Genomic DNA, 19,081 nt, shown 5'->3' with positions numbered 1-19,081 from the left:
AATGCTCAGTCAGCTACATGCATTGACAATATTTTAATGAATTACGTATTTGAAGATGGATATAAATTTTGTCTAGATCTAGGAATTTCTGATCATTCAGCATTATTCATTGAGCTACCCAGAGCAGGTAAGAAGTCCCATGTAAAAAAGCTTATGTAAAAAGAAACTTTGACTCTATTCCATGATAAGCTGGAGACAGAATAGCACTTTGATAAAAATATTTCATGCACAGCAAATTTTGAAGCATTTCTAAGGGATTTTCTAAGTGTTTTCAATGAAAAGTTTAACAAAAAACTTATTTTAATAAAATGACAAAAGTAAAATGGATCACTTAAGGTATAAAAACCTCCATTGCTAAGAAAAGGCAGCTACATAAGGAACTAAGACATAATAAAAAAAATTGAATTTATTGAATATGTTAAACGATACAAAAGTACATTTAAGAAAGTTGTCAAAGCAGCAAAGCAAATGACAAATAATAAATTAATATTAAAACATGAGAATAAATCAAAGGAAGTGTGGTCAGTTGTAAAACACGAATTAGGTATCAAAGCCTCTAGACATGGAATTAGTACAATTAAGCTTGAAGATGAGATCATTGTAAATCCAGCTCAAATTTCAGAATGCTTCAATGAGTTCTTCATTAACGTAGTGATACCAGAGGTTAATGTTGCGGATTATGAGAACAATGTATGTCCCTTTGGACTAAATCATAATTCTGAATGCCTCACAAAATTCAAAACAGTTTCAACAATATATGTAGAAAAAATTATATTAAAACTAAAAAACAAAAATTCTGCAGGTTGGGATGGAATACCAGCAAAAGTCCTTAAATTTGTGTGTGAAATAAAAGGATACCCACTATCTAAAATAACAAACCAATCCTTTGAACAAGGAAGCTTCCCAGAGGTACTGAAGTATGCAGAAGTAAAACCGTTGCTCAAAAAAGGGTCAAGAGAGGATATGGGGAATTATCGCCCTATCTCCCTCCTTCCAGTCCTGTCAAAAATCTTTGAAAATGCTGCTGCTATGCAGATTCGAAATTTTATAGAGAAATATGATATTATTAAGGAAAACCAATTTCGTTTCCAGCGTGGCAAAAGTACTATTGATTTATTTATTTATTCTTTGCCCATGAAATCCAGCTGAGAGTATTGGGTGTGTTATATAATAGCCTATTAACATCAAACTTGATTTCAATATATATATAAATGAAACAAATGATTAAACAGAAATAGTCCATAATCATGCAATTAACAAGTTTAGCACATCATTAGACAACCATAATAAAGTTGTAGGAATCTTTTGTGATCTCACAAAAGCCTTTGACTCTGTAAATCATGCACTGCTCATCTATAAGCTTGACAAGTATGGGATCAAGGGTAATGTTCTAAATTGGCTTACTTCATACTTATCAAATAGGAAACAAAGAGTGATTGTCTCATTAAATGCAGCAAATTACTATTCAAAATGGAAAACAGTAGGCCAAGGTGTCCCACAAGGCTTGATTCTAGGACCTATTTTGTTTTTGTTCCATGTTAATGATTTACAGAACAATATAAATGCTCTATCGATTTTATTTGCAGATAACACATCTGTATTAATTGAAAACCAGGAGCCAGAAAACATCCCTCTCTACATAATAAACACAATGAACAAACTAGAAATATGGTTCCAACTGAATGGATTAAGACTGAACATCCCCAAAACCCACATGGTCCAATTCAGAACAAAACAGTCAAAGCCCCAAGAAATTAAAATAGCTCATAAAAATCAGGATATAGAAGAAGTGGATTCTCTGAAGTTTTCAGGGTTAAACCTAGATGAAAAATTTAAATTGGAATAAACATGTTGACTACCTGTTAAACAAATTATGTAGCTTTGCATTTGCTATGCAAATATTAGCTGGTGCATCAGACATGAATACAAGGAAAATTGCATACCACAGCTACTTTCAATCAGTTGTAAGGTATGGTATTATTTTTTGGGGAAATTGAAGCAATATATTGTGCATACTAAAGTTACAGAAAAGAATAATAAGGAACATGTGTACTGCCCATCCAAGGACATTATGTCGCCCACTATTTGAAAAACAACAAAGTCTTCATTTCCCTACTTATACATCTATGATATCATCTTCCTATACAGCAATTTAGAGTTATTCAAGAAAAACTTTTTCAATCACATGTATAACATGAGAAACAAAGACAATTTTATGCTTCCGACTCATCACTTAAACCTATATGCGCAGACTCCTCAGTATATGTCAATGAAAATTCATAACAAGCTAAAAGGAAAGAATGTTCTGAGTAAGAACCTAGAGACACTGAAAACAAAGCTATATGATATACTTGTCAAATGCTGCTACTACACTGTTGAGGAGTTCATGAAGGATGAACTGAACATTTGAGCAGGATAAATTCACATATAGTTTTGTGTGTAAATGTAGCTGTCCTTCACAAAAGAAAGGAAAGAAAAATAAAAGTTTGTATTAATGTTAAAATTCTTTGTAGCAATTGGGCCTAAGTTGTGTTATCCACTTTTTTGACATGTCTCCTGTACACTAATCATATGATTAGAAATTGTATATTATGAGACGAATAAAACACTATTCACTATTCACTATCCCCTTTTTTCCAACTTTCCCCAGGCTATCCCTATTTCCACCCTAGGAAGAAATTTACAAGTTCTGAAAGTTAGGTACAGTTCTTCATTTACATCTATATCTACACTCTGCAAACCACTGGAGATGCATGGCAGAGGACACATCCCACTGTACCACTTATTAGATTTCCTTCCTGTCCTGTTCACAAATGAAGCACAACAAGAATGATTGTTTGAATGTCTCTGTGCATGCTGTAATTATTCTAATTTTATTCTCGCGGACCCTATGTGAGCAATACATGGGGGGTTATAGTATATTGCTAGAGTAATTATTTAAAGATTGCTCTTGGAACATTATTAACAGACTGCTTCAGGATAGTTTTAATATATCTTCAAGTCTTCTTGTTCAGGTCCTTCAGTGTCTATGTGACACTTTTCCAAGGATTAAACAAACCTGTGGCCATTTGTGCTGCCCTTCTCTGCATACGTTCAATATTCCCTGTTAGTCCTATCTGATACAGGTCCCACACACCTGAGCAGTATTCTAGTACCAGTCACGCTAGTGATTTATAAGCAATCTCCTCTGTAGACTGATTGGGCTTCCCCAGTATTCTATCAACTTCTTTACCCACAACTGAATCTATGTGATCAATCAATTACATATCCCTACAAAGTGTTACACCCATGTATTTGTATGAATTGGCCAATCCCAACAGTGACTCATTGATGTTATAGTAATAGGATACTACATTTTTTCCAGTTTATGAAGTGCAAAATTTTATACTTCTGAATATTTACAGCAAGTTGCCAATCTCTGCACCACATTAAAATCTTATGAAAATATGATTGAATATTTGTGCAGCTTCTTTCAGATAGTGCTTCATTACAAATAACTGCATCATCCGCAAAAAGCCTGATTTTACTATTAATATTGTCTGCAAGTTCATTAATATACAATATGAACAGCAAGGATCCCAACACACTTCCGTAAGGTGAACATGAATTTACTTCTATGCCTGATGATGACTCTCAATCCAAGATAACATGCCGTTTCCTCTCTCCCAAAAAGTCCTCAATCCAGTCACAAATTTCACTTGATACCCCATATTATTGTACTTTTGACAATAAGCACAGGTGCAGTACTGAGTCAAATGCTTTTTGGAAGTCAAGAAATACTCCATCTACCTGGTTGTCTTCATCCAAAGCTTTCAGTAAGTCATGTGAGAACAACGTATGTTGGATTTCACATGATCAATGTTTTTGAAATCCATGCTGGTTGTCATTGAGAAGCATGTGTTCAAGATACATCATTATATCTGAGCTCAGAATATGTTCTATGATTTTACAACAAATCGATGCCAAGGATATTGGACTGCAGTTTTTGTGGATCACTTCTACTACCCTTCTTGTAGACGGGTGTGACCTGTGCCTTTTCCCAGGAACTGGGCACAATTTTTTGTTCGAGAGATCTATGACAGATTATATTTATAAGAGGGGCTAACTGAGCCATAAATTCAATATAGAATGTGAGAGATTCCACTGGGACCTGGAGATTTTTTCAGTTTTATCGATTTCAGTTGTTTCTCAACACCACTGCCACTAATAATTATTTCATTCATCTTTTCAGTGGTACGATGATTAAATTGGAGCAATTCTCCTGGGTTTTCCTTTGTAAAGGAACATTTGGAAATGGAGTTACACATTCCAGCTTTGGCTTTGCTATCCTCAATTTCAGCTCCCATTTTGTCCGCTAGGAACTGGGCACTGACTCTGGGGCCACTAACAGGCTTTGCATATGACCAGAATTGCTTTGGGTTCTGTGAAAGATCACTTGACAGCATTCTGCAACGATAGTCACTGAAGGCATCACACATTGCTATCTTAACAACTAAATGCATTTCATTCAGCATCTCTATCTATAACCCTATGCTTTGCTTTACACCTGTTGTGTAGTAATATCAGTTTCTTAACAGTGACAGTATACCATGAAGGTTCTCTCGCATTATGAACTGTTCTACTGGGTACATACCTACCCTGTGCATGGTCAACTAATCTTTTAACCCTTTAACTGCTCTGGACGTGTTAACCCACATGTAGACACGTTCGGAGTACCAGGTAGAAGGACTGGTGGCACGCGCAAAACACATTCAGAGCACACAGGGACAGGTACAAAGGCACGCACATTAACATGTCCAGAGCAGTTAAAGGGTTAAACTTGAGCCAGAGTTCTTCTACATGCTCCTGTCCTGTGCTGAAAGTATCAAGTTCCACATTGAGATATGACACTAATGATTTTTTATCTAGTTTACTAAACATATACATCTTTCTGCTTACTTTAGTTGTCCTTTGTACTTTGGTAATCATTGTTGCCACAAATGCATCATAATCACTGCTACCAGTTTCAATTCGGGCATCCTCAATGAGGTCAGGCCTATTTATTGCCATTAGATCAAATATACACACACCAAAAAAGGTTCCCAGAACTCCTGAAGATAGACATTGAGTGACGATGTTGTACCACAGACACAGTCCCTCTGACTGTTCATAGATGTCACTAAACCTGCCCAAAGATGTAAACAACCATGCATGAGCAGCGCCTATTAGATGGAGGGTGTCCAACAGCTAATCAGTTCCAGTCATTCCACCAGGAAGGAGGTACACGGCTCATGTTGTCTGTATTTCAACCATGACTAGATAGTCAATACAGCAGTTTGATCATGTCCGCATTGTTACTTTGTGCCAGGAAGGGCTCTCAACAAGGGAAGTGTCCAGGTGTCTCTGAGTGACCAAAGCAATGTTGTTCAGTCATGGAGAAGGTACAGAGAGACAGGAAATGTTGATGACATGCCTCACTCAGGCCGCCCAGGGGTTACTACTGTAGTGGATGACTGCTGCCTATGCATTATCACTCAGAGGAACCATGACAGCGAAATCCACCACGTTGAATAATGCTTTTTGTGCAGCCACAGGACATCATTTTATGACTCAAACTGTGTGAAATAGGCTGCATGATGCGCAACTTCACTCATGACGTCCATGGCAAGGTCTGTCTTTGCAACCACAACACCATGCAGCGCAGTACAAATGGGCCCAACAATGTGCTGAATGGACCACTCATGATTGGCGTTACATTCTCTTCACCGATGAGTGTCGTATATGCCTTCAACCAGACAATCATTGGAGACATGTTTGGAAGTAACCCAGTCAGGTTGAATGCCTTAGACACACTGTCCAGTGAGTGCAGCAAGGTGGAGGTTCCCTGCTATTTTGGGGTGGCATTATGTGGGGCTGACGTACGCCACTGGTGGTCATGGAAGGCATCGTAATGGCTGTACGATACCTAAATGCCATCCTCCGACTCATAGTGCAACCATATCAGCAGCATATTGGCAAGGCATTTGTCTTGATGGATGAAAATTTGGGATCCCATCATGCACATCTTGTGAATGACTTCCTTCAGGATAATGACATCGCTCGACTAGAGTGGCCAGCATGTTCTCCAGACATGAACCCTATCGAACATGCCTGGGATAAATTGAAAAGGGCTGTTTATGGATGACGTGACCCACTAACCATTCTGAGGGATCTAAGCTGAATCACCGTTGAGGAGTGGGATATTCTGGACCAACAGTGCCTTGATAAACTTGCGGATAGTATGCCATAATGAATACAGGCATGCGTCAATGCAAGATGATAATGTACTGGATATTAGAGGTACCGGTGTGTCCAGCAATCTGGACCACCACCTCTGAAGGTCTCGCTGTATGGTGGTACAATATGCAATGTGTGGTTTCATGAGCAATAAAAATGGCGGAAATGATGTTTATGTTGATCTCTATTTCAATTCTCAGAAATGAGGTGATGCAAGTCTTTTTTTGATGTGCATATTTCCATCATGAGTGGGGTTCCTAACTATCTGTTCTAAGTAATAAAGGCATTTAGTAAAGTTTCACAGTTTGTCTGCCATTAACAAAACTGTTCAATATTGTTACATTCCATCCTGGATTTTCCATTATGTGATTTTTTACAAACAAAACTGTAATTTTCCCCAATTAATTTTTGGATGATTAAAGGCTCCACTGTTGATTACAGTATGATTTTTTCTACTTTTAAGTCCTTCTACAAGCACAATTGGATTTTTGCCTCCTATATGTAAATCCTGACTAGTCATTGTATCTCATTGTAATTTTATAATTTTTTAAATTGGACTTGCTTTAGGTAAAACATAACTGGAAAGTTGTTTATGTAGATTAAGAACAGGAGTGGACCAAGTACCAAACCTTGTTGTCTCCATGTTTTATACTTACTCATTTTGGGTTTAGTTTTTTCCTGTAGTGAAATCTGCCAATGAGGCTAAGCTTTTTTATGAAGGTTAATCTATGCAAAAGTCATGTCATTAACACAGCAGTAATTAGTTATTCAAGTAAAATTTTGTAGTGCACACTATAAAAGCTCTCAGTAAGTATACAGAACATATCAACAGGGCTGTATTTGTTTTTAATTGTACCACAGATTCATTTGAAGGATCATAAATATTAACTGTTACTTTAATGGGACAATAGAAAAGTTTAACAATTCTGTTCATTTAATGGAAATTACCTGTATAACTGTATGAACAAGCTTTGGTGTTTCTTGTGACTGCAAATTGCCAATAATCACATCACTGGACAACTGTTTTTCCTTTGCCAACTTCTCCCTCAGAGCATTTTGTCTCATTAATGAGCTGAAAAAAAGTTTGAGATTATGTTTAGATGATTGTTGTGTCATTTATAATAAGCTCTCAATAAAGTTACAGCTTACTTTGCCTTCTTCCTTAGAATCTCTTGAGCTTCTGGATAATGAACAATGGCTTCATTCAAATCTGACTTATTCAGAACAAAAATATTTGAAAACCCTTTAGACCTGAAAAATTAAGTACCACTATTAGAATAACAGCCACAGTGATTCATAACCAATAAAGCTATAGCAAAATAAGCACTGGAAACAGTATTTTCTTAGTTCTTTTCATTGTAAGATCCAATGGAAGATGCAAAAATTGAACAGATCAAGGTGTCTAATCATAACTCAGTTAACAATCCTTTAGTATCTAAGGATGTACTGTACAAAATAAATATATGCTTTTGTTGAAAAACAATTTATGTAATTATAATAATAGATTTTCAATATTACTCAGAAGTTTGTGTCAGCAAGTAAAAAAATTATGAGTCTAACACAAACAGTAAAGACTACAGGAAAAATATGCAGATTAGAGAAAAGTGAAGAGAGAGGACCAGATGATTAAGTTTCATTGGTGGAACTTTAGAAGCAAGGAATAGGGGATGCTTATGGATTGTTACTATCAAACCTACTTATATCAACTGTCTAGCAACTTTAATCTTGGGCTGAACAAACATTTTCCTTTTGTTTCTTATGCCTTTGTCCCACATCGGCACAGAGTCAGCATGGCTAGTAATGGATTTGGTTTGGTCAGTTTAAGCAGTGCCAAGATGCTCTCCCTGTTCCCACCTTGTTTCCCCTCAGACAGAATGTGTGTACCCGAACTGTCTGTGTGTAGTGATATTTATATGAAAGAAAGTACAGTTTCCTAAATGTTTGTGAATTGTGTAATTGAGGTAGGACTTGGGTACTAGCCCACAATATACTTAATTGGGTGTGGGAAACTGCCTAAAAACTACATCTAGGCTGGCCAGCACACTGACCTCATAATTAATCCACTGGACAGATTCGGTCTGAGACTGGCACATCTTTCTGTCCCAGAAGTGGAGCTTTAACACACATGGCTCTCCAGATAGGTTTCGGCCAAACGCTTAATGATAAAAAACTATTATTGTTTTATATTCTTTCAGTTATTGAACTCAAACAGATGCAAACCATCCCTGTTCAGGGATACACCAATTCAATCACATGCTGGTGAGTGAGACAACTTATGACGAGCAGAGAATATTTGGAAAGGGAAAAATGATACAGAGGAATAAAACAATGATCACATTTCTGTTAACTCATCTTCATTTATTTCAAGCTCTTTTCGTATCTAATGCAGCAAGTGAAAGTAATTATTTGTGCTTTTCAATCTGCCTCCTAAACAGAACTGCTCTACATTATCATGAATTACTGACAGACCACTTTAAAATGAGATATATATGTACTGCCTGATAAAAAAGTGAAGCACCCAGAAGATATGGGTGTCAATGGAATTTCATTCACATACACACCATCAGAGGTAATTAAATGATTAGAGTTCCAGTTCTCAATGACAAGTTGAACAGCCACCAGAGTGCAGTGATTGGTTGGTTGATTTGGTGAAGGGGAACAAACAGCAAGGTCATTGGTCCCATTGGATTAGGGAAGGATGTTGGCCATGTCCCTTCAAAGGACCCATCCTAGTCATCCTAGCATTTATTTACCTGAAGTAATTTAGGGAAATCATGAAAAACCTAAATCAGGTTCGCTGGACATGGGTTCCAAATGCGAGTCCAGAGAGAGAGAGAGAGAGAGAGAGAGAGAGTGTGTGTGTGTGTGTGTGTGTGTGTGTGTGTGTGTGTGTGTTAACCAGGCTGCATTAGTGTTTTTTGTGTTAAGTAGTGCTAGGAGGCCTAGTAGTGTATATAAGAGGCATGAGCAGTCAAATATTGAGTGACAACTAAGAAAGGATGTGGAGATGAGTTGTACTTGCATGCAACAGCTTTATCAGCATCTAACAGAGTTTGTAAGGGGCCTCACTGAGGGTCTCCAGTTGGTTAGATTGTACACTATCCAGATTTGTGGAGCATTTGGATGTGACATAGGCCCAATATTGGGCTACATGGGAACAGGAGGGCACGCATGCTCATTGTCAAGCTTCTGGTCAGCCACATCTGGTCCCCACATGGGAGGAATGGCACACTGTGCACCAAGCACATCATAACCACTTTACATCTGCACTTGCATTCCAAGAGCAAGTAAGGGACTGTTTACTGCATTTTGTGTCATCTCACACTGTTGGTTGGAGACAAGGAGCAGCATGACTAGGGAATTACCATTCAATTCATAGGTTGGTGTTAACACCACAACACAAACTGATGTGTCTGGAATGGCACTAAGACTGGGAAGCAAGGACTGTGGATGAATTGCATCACATTACGTTCAGTGATTAATCATGATTTTGCACTAACTGGATGACCACTGATGAAGAGTATAGCAGCAACTTGGGAAGAGGTTCCATTCTTCCAATGTTCTGGAGTGAGAAGAGCAATGTTGCTCCGGGTGTCACGGTGTGGGGAGCCCACACACAGCTGGTATGATTGAGGGTCCTATGTCATCATAATGGTACAGTGAGGACATTCTGCACCACCAAGTGTTACCTGTCACGTGGCAGTATCATTGTGAAGTTTTTCAAGTGGAAAATGCTCATCCACACATAGCGTGTCTCTTTATGAAGTGCTGCATGATGTTGAGATATTCCCATGGCCAGCCAGATACACAGATCTGTCCCCAATACAACAGGTGTGAGACTAGCAGGGATGTTAAATTCATTGCAGTGTCAATATACAGGATAACAATGACCAGTTAAAACAGTAAAGTGCCATATTTCTTCAGGAGAGGATGCAGTGGCTTTGTGGAATCCTTGCCGACCGAATCCGTGCATTCTTCTGGGTAAGAGAGAGAGTGCAGTTTCATGCTGATAAGTGGTCTCATACTGAAAAGTTCTTTATAAATGTGGTTAAATAATGTAATTACTGAAATGGCTCTGAGCACTATGGGACTTAACATCTATGGTCATCAGTCCCCTAGAACTTAGAACTACTTAAACCTAACTAACCTAAGGACTCACACAACACCCAGTCATCACGAGGCAGAGAAAATCCCTGACCCCGCCGGGAATCGACCTGGGAACCCAGGAATTCCTGAAATATCTATATCTTTATGTAACATACATTTCTTTGTGTCCATCTTGTCTTCTTCCCTTTCTGTGTCCATCTACTCCTCCCCTCTGTCAGTCCATCTCCTCCTCCATCTCCCTCTTCCTGCGTATTTCTTCCTCCCCAACTCACTAACCATACCCTCCTCTCCGTCCCCTTCCACAGCCACACCTGTTGGGATGTACATACCAGTTGTACAGGGCAGCCTAGACATCAGACATTACTAACCCTTTTTCACACCAATTCCAACTTCTATGGGTGGGTAGGTGGTATTTACTACCACAGTACTTATTTCCAGATAACAAAAGAATGTGTACGAAATTTGACTGAAATTGATACAGTGGTTTAGGAGGAGATATGGAACATTAATCCATTTGTATACACTTCCATGCATTTTTGAATATATACTAGACTTTTAACCAATGACTTTTCGCATGTATATGTAGATCACATGTATTGTACAGACATATATGTCTGAATCTCTACTGTTTCACACCATTCAACTTCAGAGAGTATGTTAAATTTATCATTATATTACATTAATACTTGTTACATGAATCATGAATACAACATTTCATAATGACGTGGAACATGTCAGTTCAACAAAAGTTTTCTTTACACGACACACTGTAATTTTTCTATGGTTACTGCTTCATATCTAGAAATTCATCCATTGAGTGGGAAGGAGCTGTCATTCAGAAATTCTTTTAATTTGTTTTTAAATGTTGATTGGCTGTCTGTTGGACTTTTAATGCCATGTGGGAAATGACCAAAGATATTTGTGGTAGCATAATTCACCCCTTTCCATGCCAAAGTCAGATTTAACCCAGAATAGTGAAGATCATCCTTTCTTCTAGTATTGTAGCTATGCACTTTTCTATTGTTTTTGAACTGTAATGGGTTACTGATAACCAATTTCATAAGTGAATATATGTATTTGCAAAGGTACTGAGAATACCCTGAGTTCCTTATAGAAATACCTGCACAGGATTTTGGGTGAGCTGCTCCAGCTATTATTGTGATTACGTGCTTTTGTGCAATGAATACTTTTTCTCTTAATTATGAATTACCCCAAAATATGATGGCACATGAAAGCAGTGAATGAAAATAGGCAAAGTAGGCTAATTTACTGATATGTTTCTCAGCATAAGAAGTTGAACCTAAGCCTTTCAGCAGATCATCAATGTGTTTCTTTCTATTCAATTTTTCATCTAGGCACGCACCCAGAAATTTTTGGTTATTCTGCCTTAGCAACAGACTTCTGTCCAAAGTCTATACTTATCAATGGTGTTATGCCACTAAGTGTACAGAATTTTATGTACTGTATTTTCTCAAAATTTAGTGAGAGTCCATTTCAGAGAACCACTTAATATTTTTCTGAAAGAAATTTACAATTTCCTCAGATGATTCTGGTTTGTTGAGTGTGATTACCATACTTTTATCACTGTCAAAAAAACTAGCTTTGCACCTTCATGAATATAGTGTGGCACATCATTAATACATATTAAGAACAATAAGGGATCCAAGACTGAACCCTGCGGGATACTGTTAAAATTTGCGGTAAGTTCGTATGGGACCAAACTGCTGAGGTCATCAGTCCCTAACACCGTTCTTGACACCTCCCCAGTTAGATGACACTGCTGATTTTTGAGGACTTCTGCACTGTTAGTTTCAACCTTCTGCATTCTTCCAGTTAAATATAAATTAAACCATTTGTACACTGTCCCACTCATACCACAATAGTTAAGTTTATCTAGAAGAACTTCATGATTCACACAGTCAAAAGCCTTTGAAAGATCACAAAATATCCCAAAGTGTGGTGATCAGATATTCAGAGCATTCAATATTAGAACAGTGAAAGAAAATATAGAATTTGCTGTGAAAAGCCTTTCTGAAAACAAAATTGATATTTTGTTAGTACTTCATTTTTACAAATATGTGTGCTTTAAAAAAGTAATGTATTCAAGAATAGCATCACATGTTTGTAAAAATGCAGGACCAACAAAATATCAGTTTGGTTTTCAGAAAGGCTTTTCACAGAAAATGCTGTATTTGCTTTAACTGTTCTAATATTGAATGCTCTGAATAACCAAACATCACCTATTGTCATATTTCATGATCTTTCAAAATTTCTGTGGTATTCAGCCATGTGCCATGATAATTGGCCCCAAAACATGTTGACAAAAATATCGGCTCAGTGCAGTAGTCATTTTTGCGGCCTGGATGACACAAATAAGAGAAAAATGCCATTTCAACTTTTAGTGTATTCCAAGTCAGTTAAGCACAGAAAAGAGATACGGGCAATTTGTTACAAAACTTCTTCATGTCATCCCATTCTCACCCCCATCCCTAAGAGTAGTAGGGGTATCTTACTCCAACACTACTTTTATACAAAAAATGAGTATGTATACACAAAATTTTGTTGAAATGGTTACATCAAAATAATCAGGAAAACTTGAATCTCTCCTCTCCTTTACCTTCCCCCTGTTTCACCCTCCCCACTTCCACCTGTTCTATCACACTGTGGAGTTCTTCCACCTGCTTTCCCATGCCCTGGCCACCTTCCACCTGCCTCCTCACATGCAGTATCTTTCCCACATGCCTCTTGACAACTTGTTCCTCTTCCATCTGCCTCCCTACAACCCCATCCACTTCCACCTCTCATCTACACCTTCCCTTCTTCCCCCTTTCTCTGTCCACAACCTTGCCCCTCCACCTCTCTCTGTCCATCTCCTACTCTATCCCCTCTTTCTCCATTTCCTCCTCTCTCTAACTCTCTGCCTGTCTATTCCTCCTCCCTCTCTCTGCCCCTTTCTCTGTCCATCTCCTCCCTCCCCCTCTCTCTATGCATCTCCTCCTCCAACTTTCTCTCTCTCTCTATCCATCTCCTCCTCCCTCATCTGCACATCTCCAAAGTCATCCTACTTTCACCTTCACCCCAATGTGAGTTGGTTCTTTCCCCTACAGTACTTGTTTTCAGACAATAAGTAATATGTGTACCAAGTTTGGCTGAAATCAATCCAGTAGTTTAGGAGGACATGTCGACCATATATGCATTCACACATAAATTCATTTCTATATATAAGGCATATAGAATATGTAACATCTGATATAAATTTAAGTAATTACTTCACAGTAGCAGTTCTCCTGTTTCCTTCTGCCAAAGAAAGAAGACTGATCTCACCAAAAACACACCCTTCAGTAAGTGTTGCCAGCACCTCATCATTATTCTTACCACCCATCACCTGAATTTGGCCTGATTTTATAATATACATCTCTTTTCCAACTTCTCCCTGTAAAAAAGGAAGTCCTTGTTTGTAGCCTTCTGAAGAATTAAGTTTTATGTAGAGAAAACAATGTCAAATAATCTGTAATAATTCACATTAACTGAAAGAATCCTTCCAATAATTCATGCAATATCTACAGATGAGAAAGTATTCAAAAGTAATCACAAAATCTGAGTGAAACTTAGGTCACTACCTTGCGACAGATGTAGTCTCCGGGAAGGTAAATAACTGGCCGCAGTTTGAGGACCAGATCACGAAGCAATGCTTCATCACAATCTTGAAACAATTGAACTTTGCTCAGAGTTTGAATGTGTACATTGATAGCAACATCTGTTTTCAGTTTTTGAGGTAGTGCATCTAGAATTCTGCTTTCATCTGGATGAGAGTAAACACAAGATACAACATTTTCTACTGAGCTACTACTTTACAGTAATAAATTACACAAAGCATGAAAATGCAACAAAGTATCATACAAACATTCATCATGTTTCATAAGACTTTAAAGGCATGGAATAATATAACAATACATTAGTAAATACAAATACAAAACATTGCCTCTATGTGCCACATCAGTTGTCAGCAAATGTTTCTGATTTGAGTACTTCTACCCATATTTAATATTAAATGATTATTCCAATGGGGGAATATTGTTTTTAACAACAACTGTATTATTTTTGAAATTCTAGCCTTGCAACTACTGTTTACTACCCACAGCAGTCACACAATCATGCAAATATACTATCCAACTATTTGCTCAAGCAAACATTCCCAGCTGAGAAACATATTGGCAGAATAAAATTTCACTTCTTTTGCCAATAATTTCTTTTTCAACTGCACAACTGGCTTTGAAGCTTATCTTCAAGTGCCTTGTTGATTGTCAAGGAGAGCACCCCAGCTGCTGATCCTACACTCCCATGCATTTGTTTGACATGGATGTGATCCATCATGCCTGACTAGCCCAAGTGCCACATATTTATATTTCCATAACTATTTGGTGACACCTGAAGGTGAAGTTTAAGGCTTCATAACTGGCTGTCCAATAAAAATGAAATTACTGGCAACTGAAGTGGATTTTTATTACATCAATATCAAGCTGCATTTAAAAGGATATTGAAGATTTATTTCTAAATCTATGTTCATTTAACCTGTTATGTAAATTGTACCCTCTACTTATTTTACTTTAATAGATAATTAAAATATAACATTTAGGAGAGGCAACTGCAGCTTTGGAAATGCAAAAAATTTACAGTTTTAACCAATTTTCAAATTAGTCAGAATAGTGAAGTACACACAATGAAATGAAATGAATAGAATCAGTATGGGTGAAATAAGAGAAGACGTAATGACATGAAATGATATCACTGAAAACTGTTCAGAAATCCGTAACCTGGAATATAATGAATATGTCATGACAGTCACAAATTCATGCCAGATCAGAACTCAAATCTAGATTTCCTGTATACTTCAAACAGTCGCTTTAAGCATGAGCGTATCTGAGTAAGCTTCCAGGCCTGGTCCAGACTGTCATTGTGACATCAATGACAATGGACTTCCAGATGCACAACATTTGAAATTAATAATGGTTATATGAAGCCCGCATAAATGTTACAACAGATAGTCATGCTGGATTGCCATCACCAACATAAAATATGCATCTGCAGTAGCTCCACCTTTAGCCCATTCTTTACCTCGGGTCCCTCTTGGTCTCATGATAGATGCATCTGCAATAATGATAAGGGACTGCATTACAACATACCAATACCAACAACCATCAATGGAATATTGTATGTAGCAAAAATTGTACATCTTGTAAAGACCACATCTTCCTGAAGTTATTACACTTATTTTGCTGTTTTATGGCATTTGTTGTATTTAAAAAAAACTTCCAGTGATATGTGATTACCACAAGTAAAATGAAAAATAGAAAAATAAATTTTAGGTAGATCTTGCCCCTTGGCTATGGTTCAGAATAGAGTTCCGTGGGTGTGATGATCTCCAATGGACATATACCTGGAAACTGGGAGTCCCTACACTCCCTATAATCAAAAGAAAATTCAAATCTCATCTGATTAGCAACTCCTAAAATTTATCTGATTGTCTACACTGAAGTTTAGGAGATTCCTTCTAGATGCCTCACAAAAAGAAATATTATTTACAGGAAAAAAAGTATTAAAGCAAACATATCACTTGTCACTATTGAATACTGATTAGTAATATCACAACACACTAAAGAAATAAGTCATCTGTATTCAGTAATATTACCAATTGTATGTTGCTGTTCCCAGGTATAGGTGAACCAGAGTTTTACTCTTTCTTGGAGTTTATGAGGAAGGTTAAACCTTCGCATGTACTTCAGAGTCTCATCCAAGAGCATCTGATACTCTGTCTGGGTTTTTGTTGCTGTAGCCACAATGTCTCGCATCTGTCATGTACAAAGAAACATGGAATCAGCAGTGGAGATAATATTTAGTACCAGAATTCATATCTAATTCACAACTGTTCGCTATTAACTATGTGTCTAACAGATGAACTTAGATTCAGCATATGAAGAATAACATTTTTCCCTCGTGCAACAAAGCACATAACATTATTATTAGTTTACCATTCAGCATAGTCACTGCTATTAGCAATTATAAATTGACAGATGGTTTTTAATATAAGAAAGTGAGCATTTATATTGTCTAAGAATGTGATATTAGTCTTAACAATGATCCTTACTGTATTCAGTACACATTCTATGGAGTGTACATTAAGTCCAGGAACACTTTCAATTATTTATTGCACAAGAACCAAACATTGTACAGATATCATACATATGTCATTTTGAAGAGAAACCCTGAAAGTTTTTTTTCATGTATAGCACAACAGCGTAGTTTGGTAATTTGCTGATAGTCAGTGCTAGTTGCAAACATGGCTGTGCTACAGAAGGGGACAGCTGTTTCATGAAATGGCCTACCCAATCACCAGATGTAACTCCGTGTGAATTTTTTCTGTGGGGGCACGTTAAAGATCTGGCGTATGTTCTGCCTCTACCATGTGATGTAGCAGAGCTTCAGGAGAGAAGATGGGAAGCAACTGCCACAGCCGACGATGCCACGCCGGGACAGGTATGGCAAGAATACGGTTACTGTATTGACGTCTGCCGGGTCACTCATGGTTCGCATATCGATTGTTTGTAAAAAAAAACTTTCAGAGTTTCTCTTCAAAATGCAATATGTATTACATCTGTACAGTGTTTAGTTATTGTGCAATAAATAACTGAAAGTGTTCCCGGACTTTATGTACACCCTGTATTTTAAATTTGACAGTTGCATGTGTATGTGCCACATACAAAACTTCCATGTCTGCTGCTAAATATTTAGATATATTATGACATTTTGGCACCTACAGCTCTTGACAATTGCCTATAAGGCAGAAAAGGCCAGTCCTCTGAAACTACACAACACAAATTACATTAATTAATTAAATATACTTACTTGGCCAATTAGGAGTGCAAAAACAAAAACACCCATTAGCCAGCTACCTGTCATAAATAAATATTCCTGTTCATTTTCTGGTTTTGGATTTTTCCCAATTGATGTTGCTGTCTTTGTAGCAAAGTAAAAGCATCGTATATATCTGAAATGAAAAGTAAAAGTGATAATATTCCCTAATTAAATGACAGTACATATAAGGTGACCAAGTGAAATGTGTGCCTGAAGCACTAATAACTAAATAAATGTTGTTTAAGTAAACCAAACAGCCAGTACGTTCTGTTGTGCCCAAAATTAGGATAACTTTGTGTACATAACAGAACAATTAATAAGCATTACATATACTATTTTTAAATATGAGCTCTTTGAAAGCACATATACAACTCCCACCAAACAATGACAACTTACTATAGAAATTAAAATGTCTCCACTTTCAGTTCTTAGTATTACAGTGCAGAAAAATTACATAGTAATCTGTAATGATACTACTAAAGTCAGTACCAAACCTTCCGTGAGACTCCATCATACTGGAATGTAGATTGTATTAGTCTTAACGTATCACTTCTTTCTAACTCAATTGGGCTCAGCTTACTTTATTCTCTGCAAGCCTGTCTCTACAGGCTATAATTGGTAGAGACTCTCTGGGTGATGATGAAGGACAGGACAGTTGCATTATTCACTATGTAAAGGAGACTTCTTCAATAATTCAAATGACAATGTTATCCTGACAGTATTGTTTGAAGGTACTATTACATGAAAAACACTATCTCTGTAAAAACATCATCCATCGCTGAGTTTTAAGAGAATTCTAACTACATATCAGACAATACTACTAATGGCAGTAGCATCCTAATTTGTCACTTTTTTTTTTAATCCAGTAAATCTGCCACCGACTGTACAACCAACCATTGAACATATATGACAACTGTGATCTGATAACTAGGAGGACAACTTGTCACTATCAATAGGTGTCTTTGTGACACTGTAGTTTGAGATGCCAGTTGTTGAACATTATTGGTAGACACATTTGTTACAAACATGGGGACAAGACTCTCTGCAAAATAGAGAATTGATTCTTTGAATGTTCCATAATGGATGCCACCGAATGATCTTTGATGCTGTATGGTAAATTTGCCCACTATTCCTTTCATTTAATGATGATGAGACTGTTACCTGATCAATGTCCATGACCGTCAGCTCACCTCATTGCATTACATAAATACTTGTTCCATAGATATCATGATTACATTTCGTAATGATGAGGAACACATCAGTTTAACATAAGTTTTCTTTACACAATGTAATCTCTCCCTCCCATCTACCTCTCCCCTGACCCCTCTCCCTCCACCCCTCCCCCCCCCCCCAAATCTCCTGCCCTCTCTCTCCTTTTTATATCATTTACTACTTCATATCTAAAAATTTATCTATTGAGTAGGAGTTGTCATTCAAAAATTCTTTTAATAAATGCTGGTTTGCTATCTGTCAGACTTTTAATGCTATTTGGTAAATGATCAAAGATTTTTGTGGCAGCATAACTCACTCCTTTCTGTGCCAAAGTCAGATTTAACCCAGAATAGTGACTATCATCCTTTCCTCCATTGTTGTAGCTATGCACTTTGTTATTTTTGAACTGGGATGGGTTATTAATAACAAATTATGTGTTGCAAAGGTACTGTGGATATCCTCAGTTCCTTAAAGAAATGACTACAAGGTGATCTTGGATGAGCTCCAGCTATTATTCTGTTTACACACTTTTGTGCAATGAATACTTTTTCTCTTAATGATGAATTACCCAAAATATGATGGCATATGAAAGCAG

General features: G+C 37.2%; 1 protein-coding gene across 2 annotated transcripts in view; it reads right to left on the bottom strand.

The window, feature by feature from the left end:
* Positions 1 to 19,081, bottom strand: part of LOC126458121 (cyclic nucleotide-gated cation channel beta-1) — a 189,518-nt gene that overhangs the window by 5,654 nt on the left and 164,783 nt on the right. For both annotated transcript variants that reach the window (XM_050094950.1, XM_050094951.1), the window contains 6 exons: positions 17,266 to 17,407; positions 16,052 to 16,211; positions 13,983 to 14,164; positions 13,632 to 13,795; positions 7,405 to 7,506; positions 7,204 to 7,327 (listed from right to left, as the gene is read on the bottom strand). In XM_050094950.1, coding sequence (XP_049950907.1) covers positions 7,204 to 7,327; positions 7,405 to 7,506; positions 13,632 to 13,795; positions 13,983 to 14,164; positions 16,052 to 16,211; positions 17,266 to 17,407 — 874 coding nt within the window. The remainder of the gene's footprint in view (positions 1 to 7,203; positions 7,328 to 7,404; positions 7,507 to 13,631; positions 13,796 to 13,982; positions 14,165 to 16,051; positions 16,212 to 17,265; positions 17,408 to 19,081) is intronic.

Source organism: Schistocerca serialis, chromosome 2, assembly GCF_023864345.2.
Source record: "Schistocerca serialis cubense isolate TAMUIC-IGC-003099 chromosome 2, iqSchSeri2.2, whole genome shotgun sequence".
NCBI classification, from domain to species: domain Eukaryota; kingdom Metazoa; phylum Arthropoda; class Insecta; order Orthoptera; family Acrididae; genus Schistocerca; species Schistocerca serialis.
The sequence above is the reverse complement of the archived record's forward strand: the minus strand, read 5'-3'. Positions and strand labels throughout refer to the sequence as shown.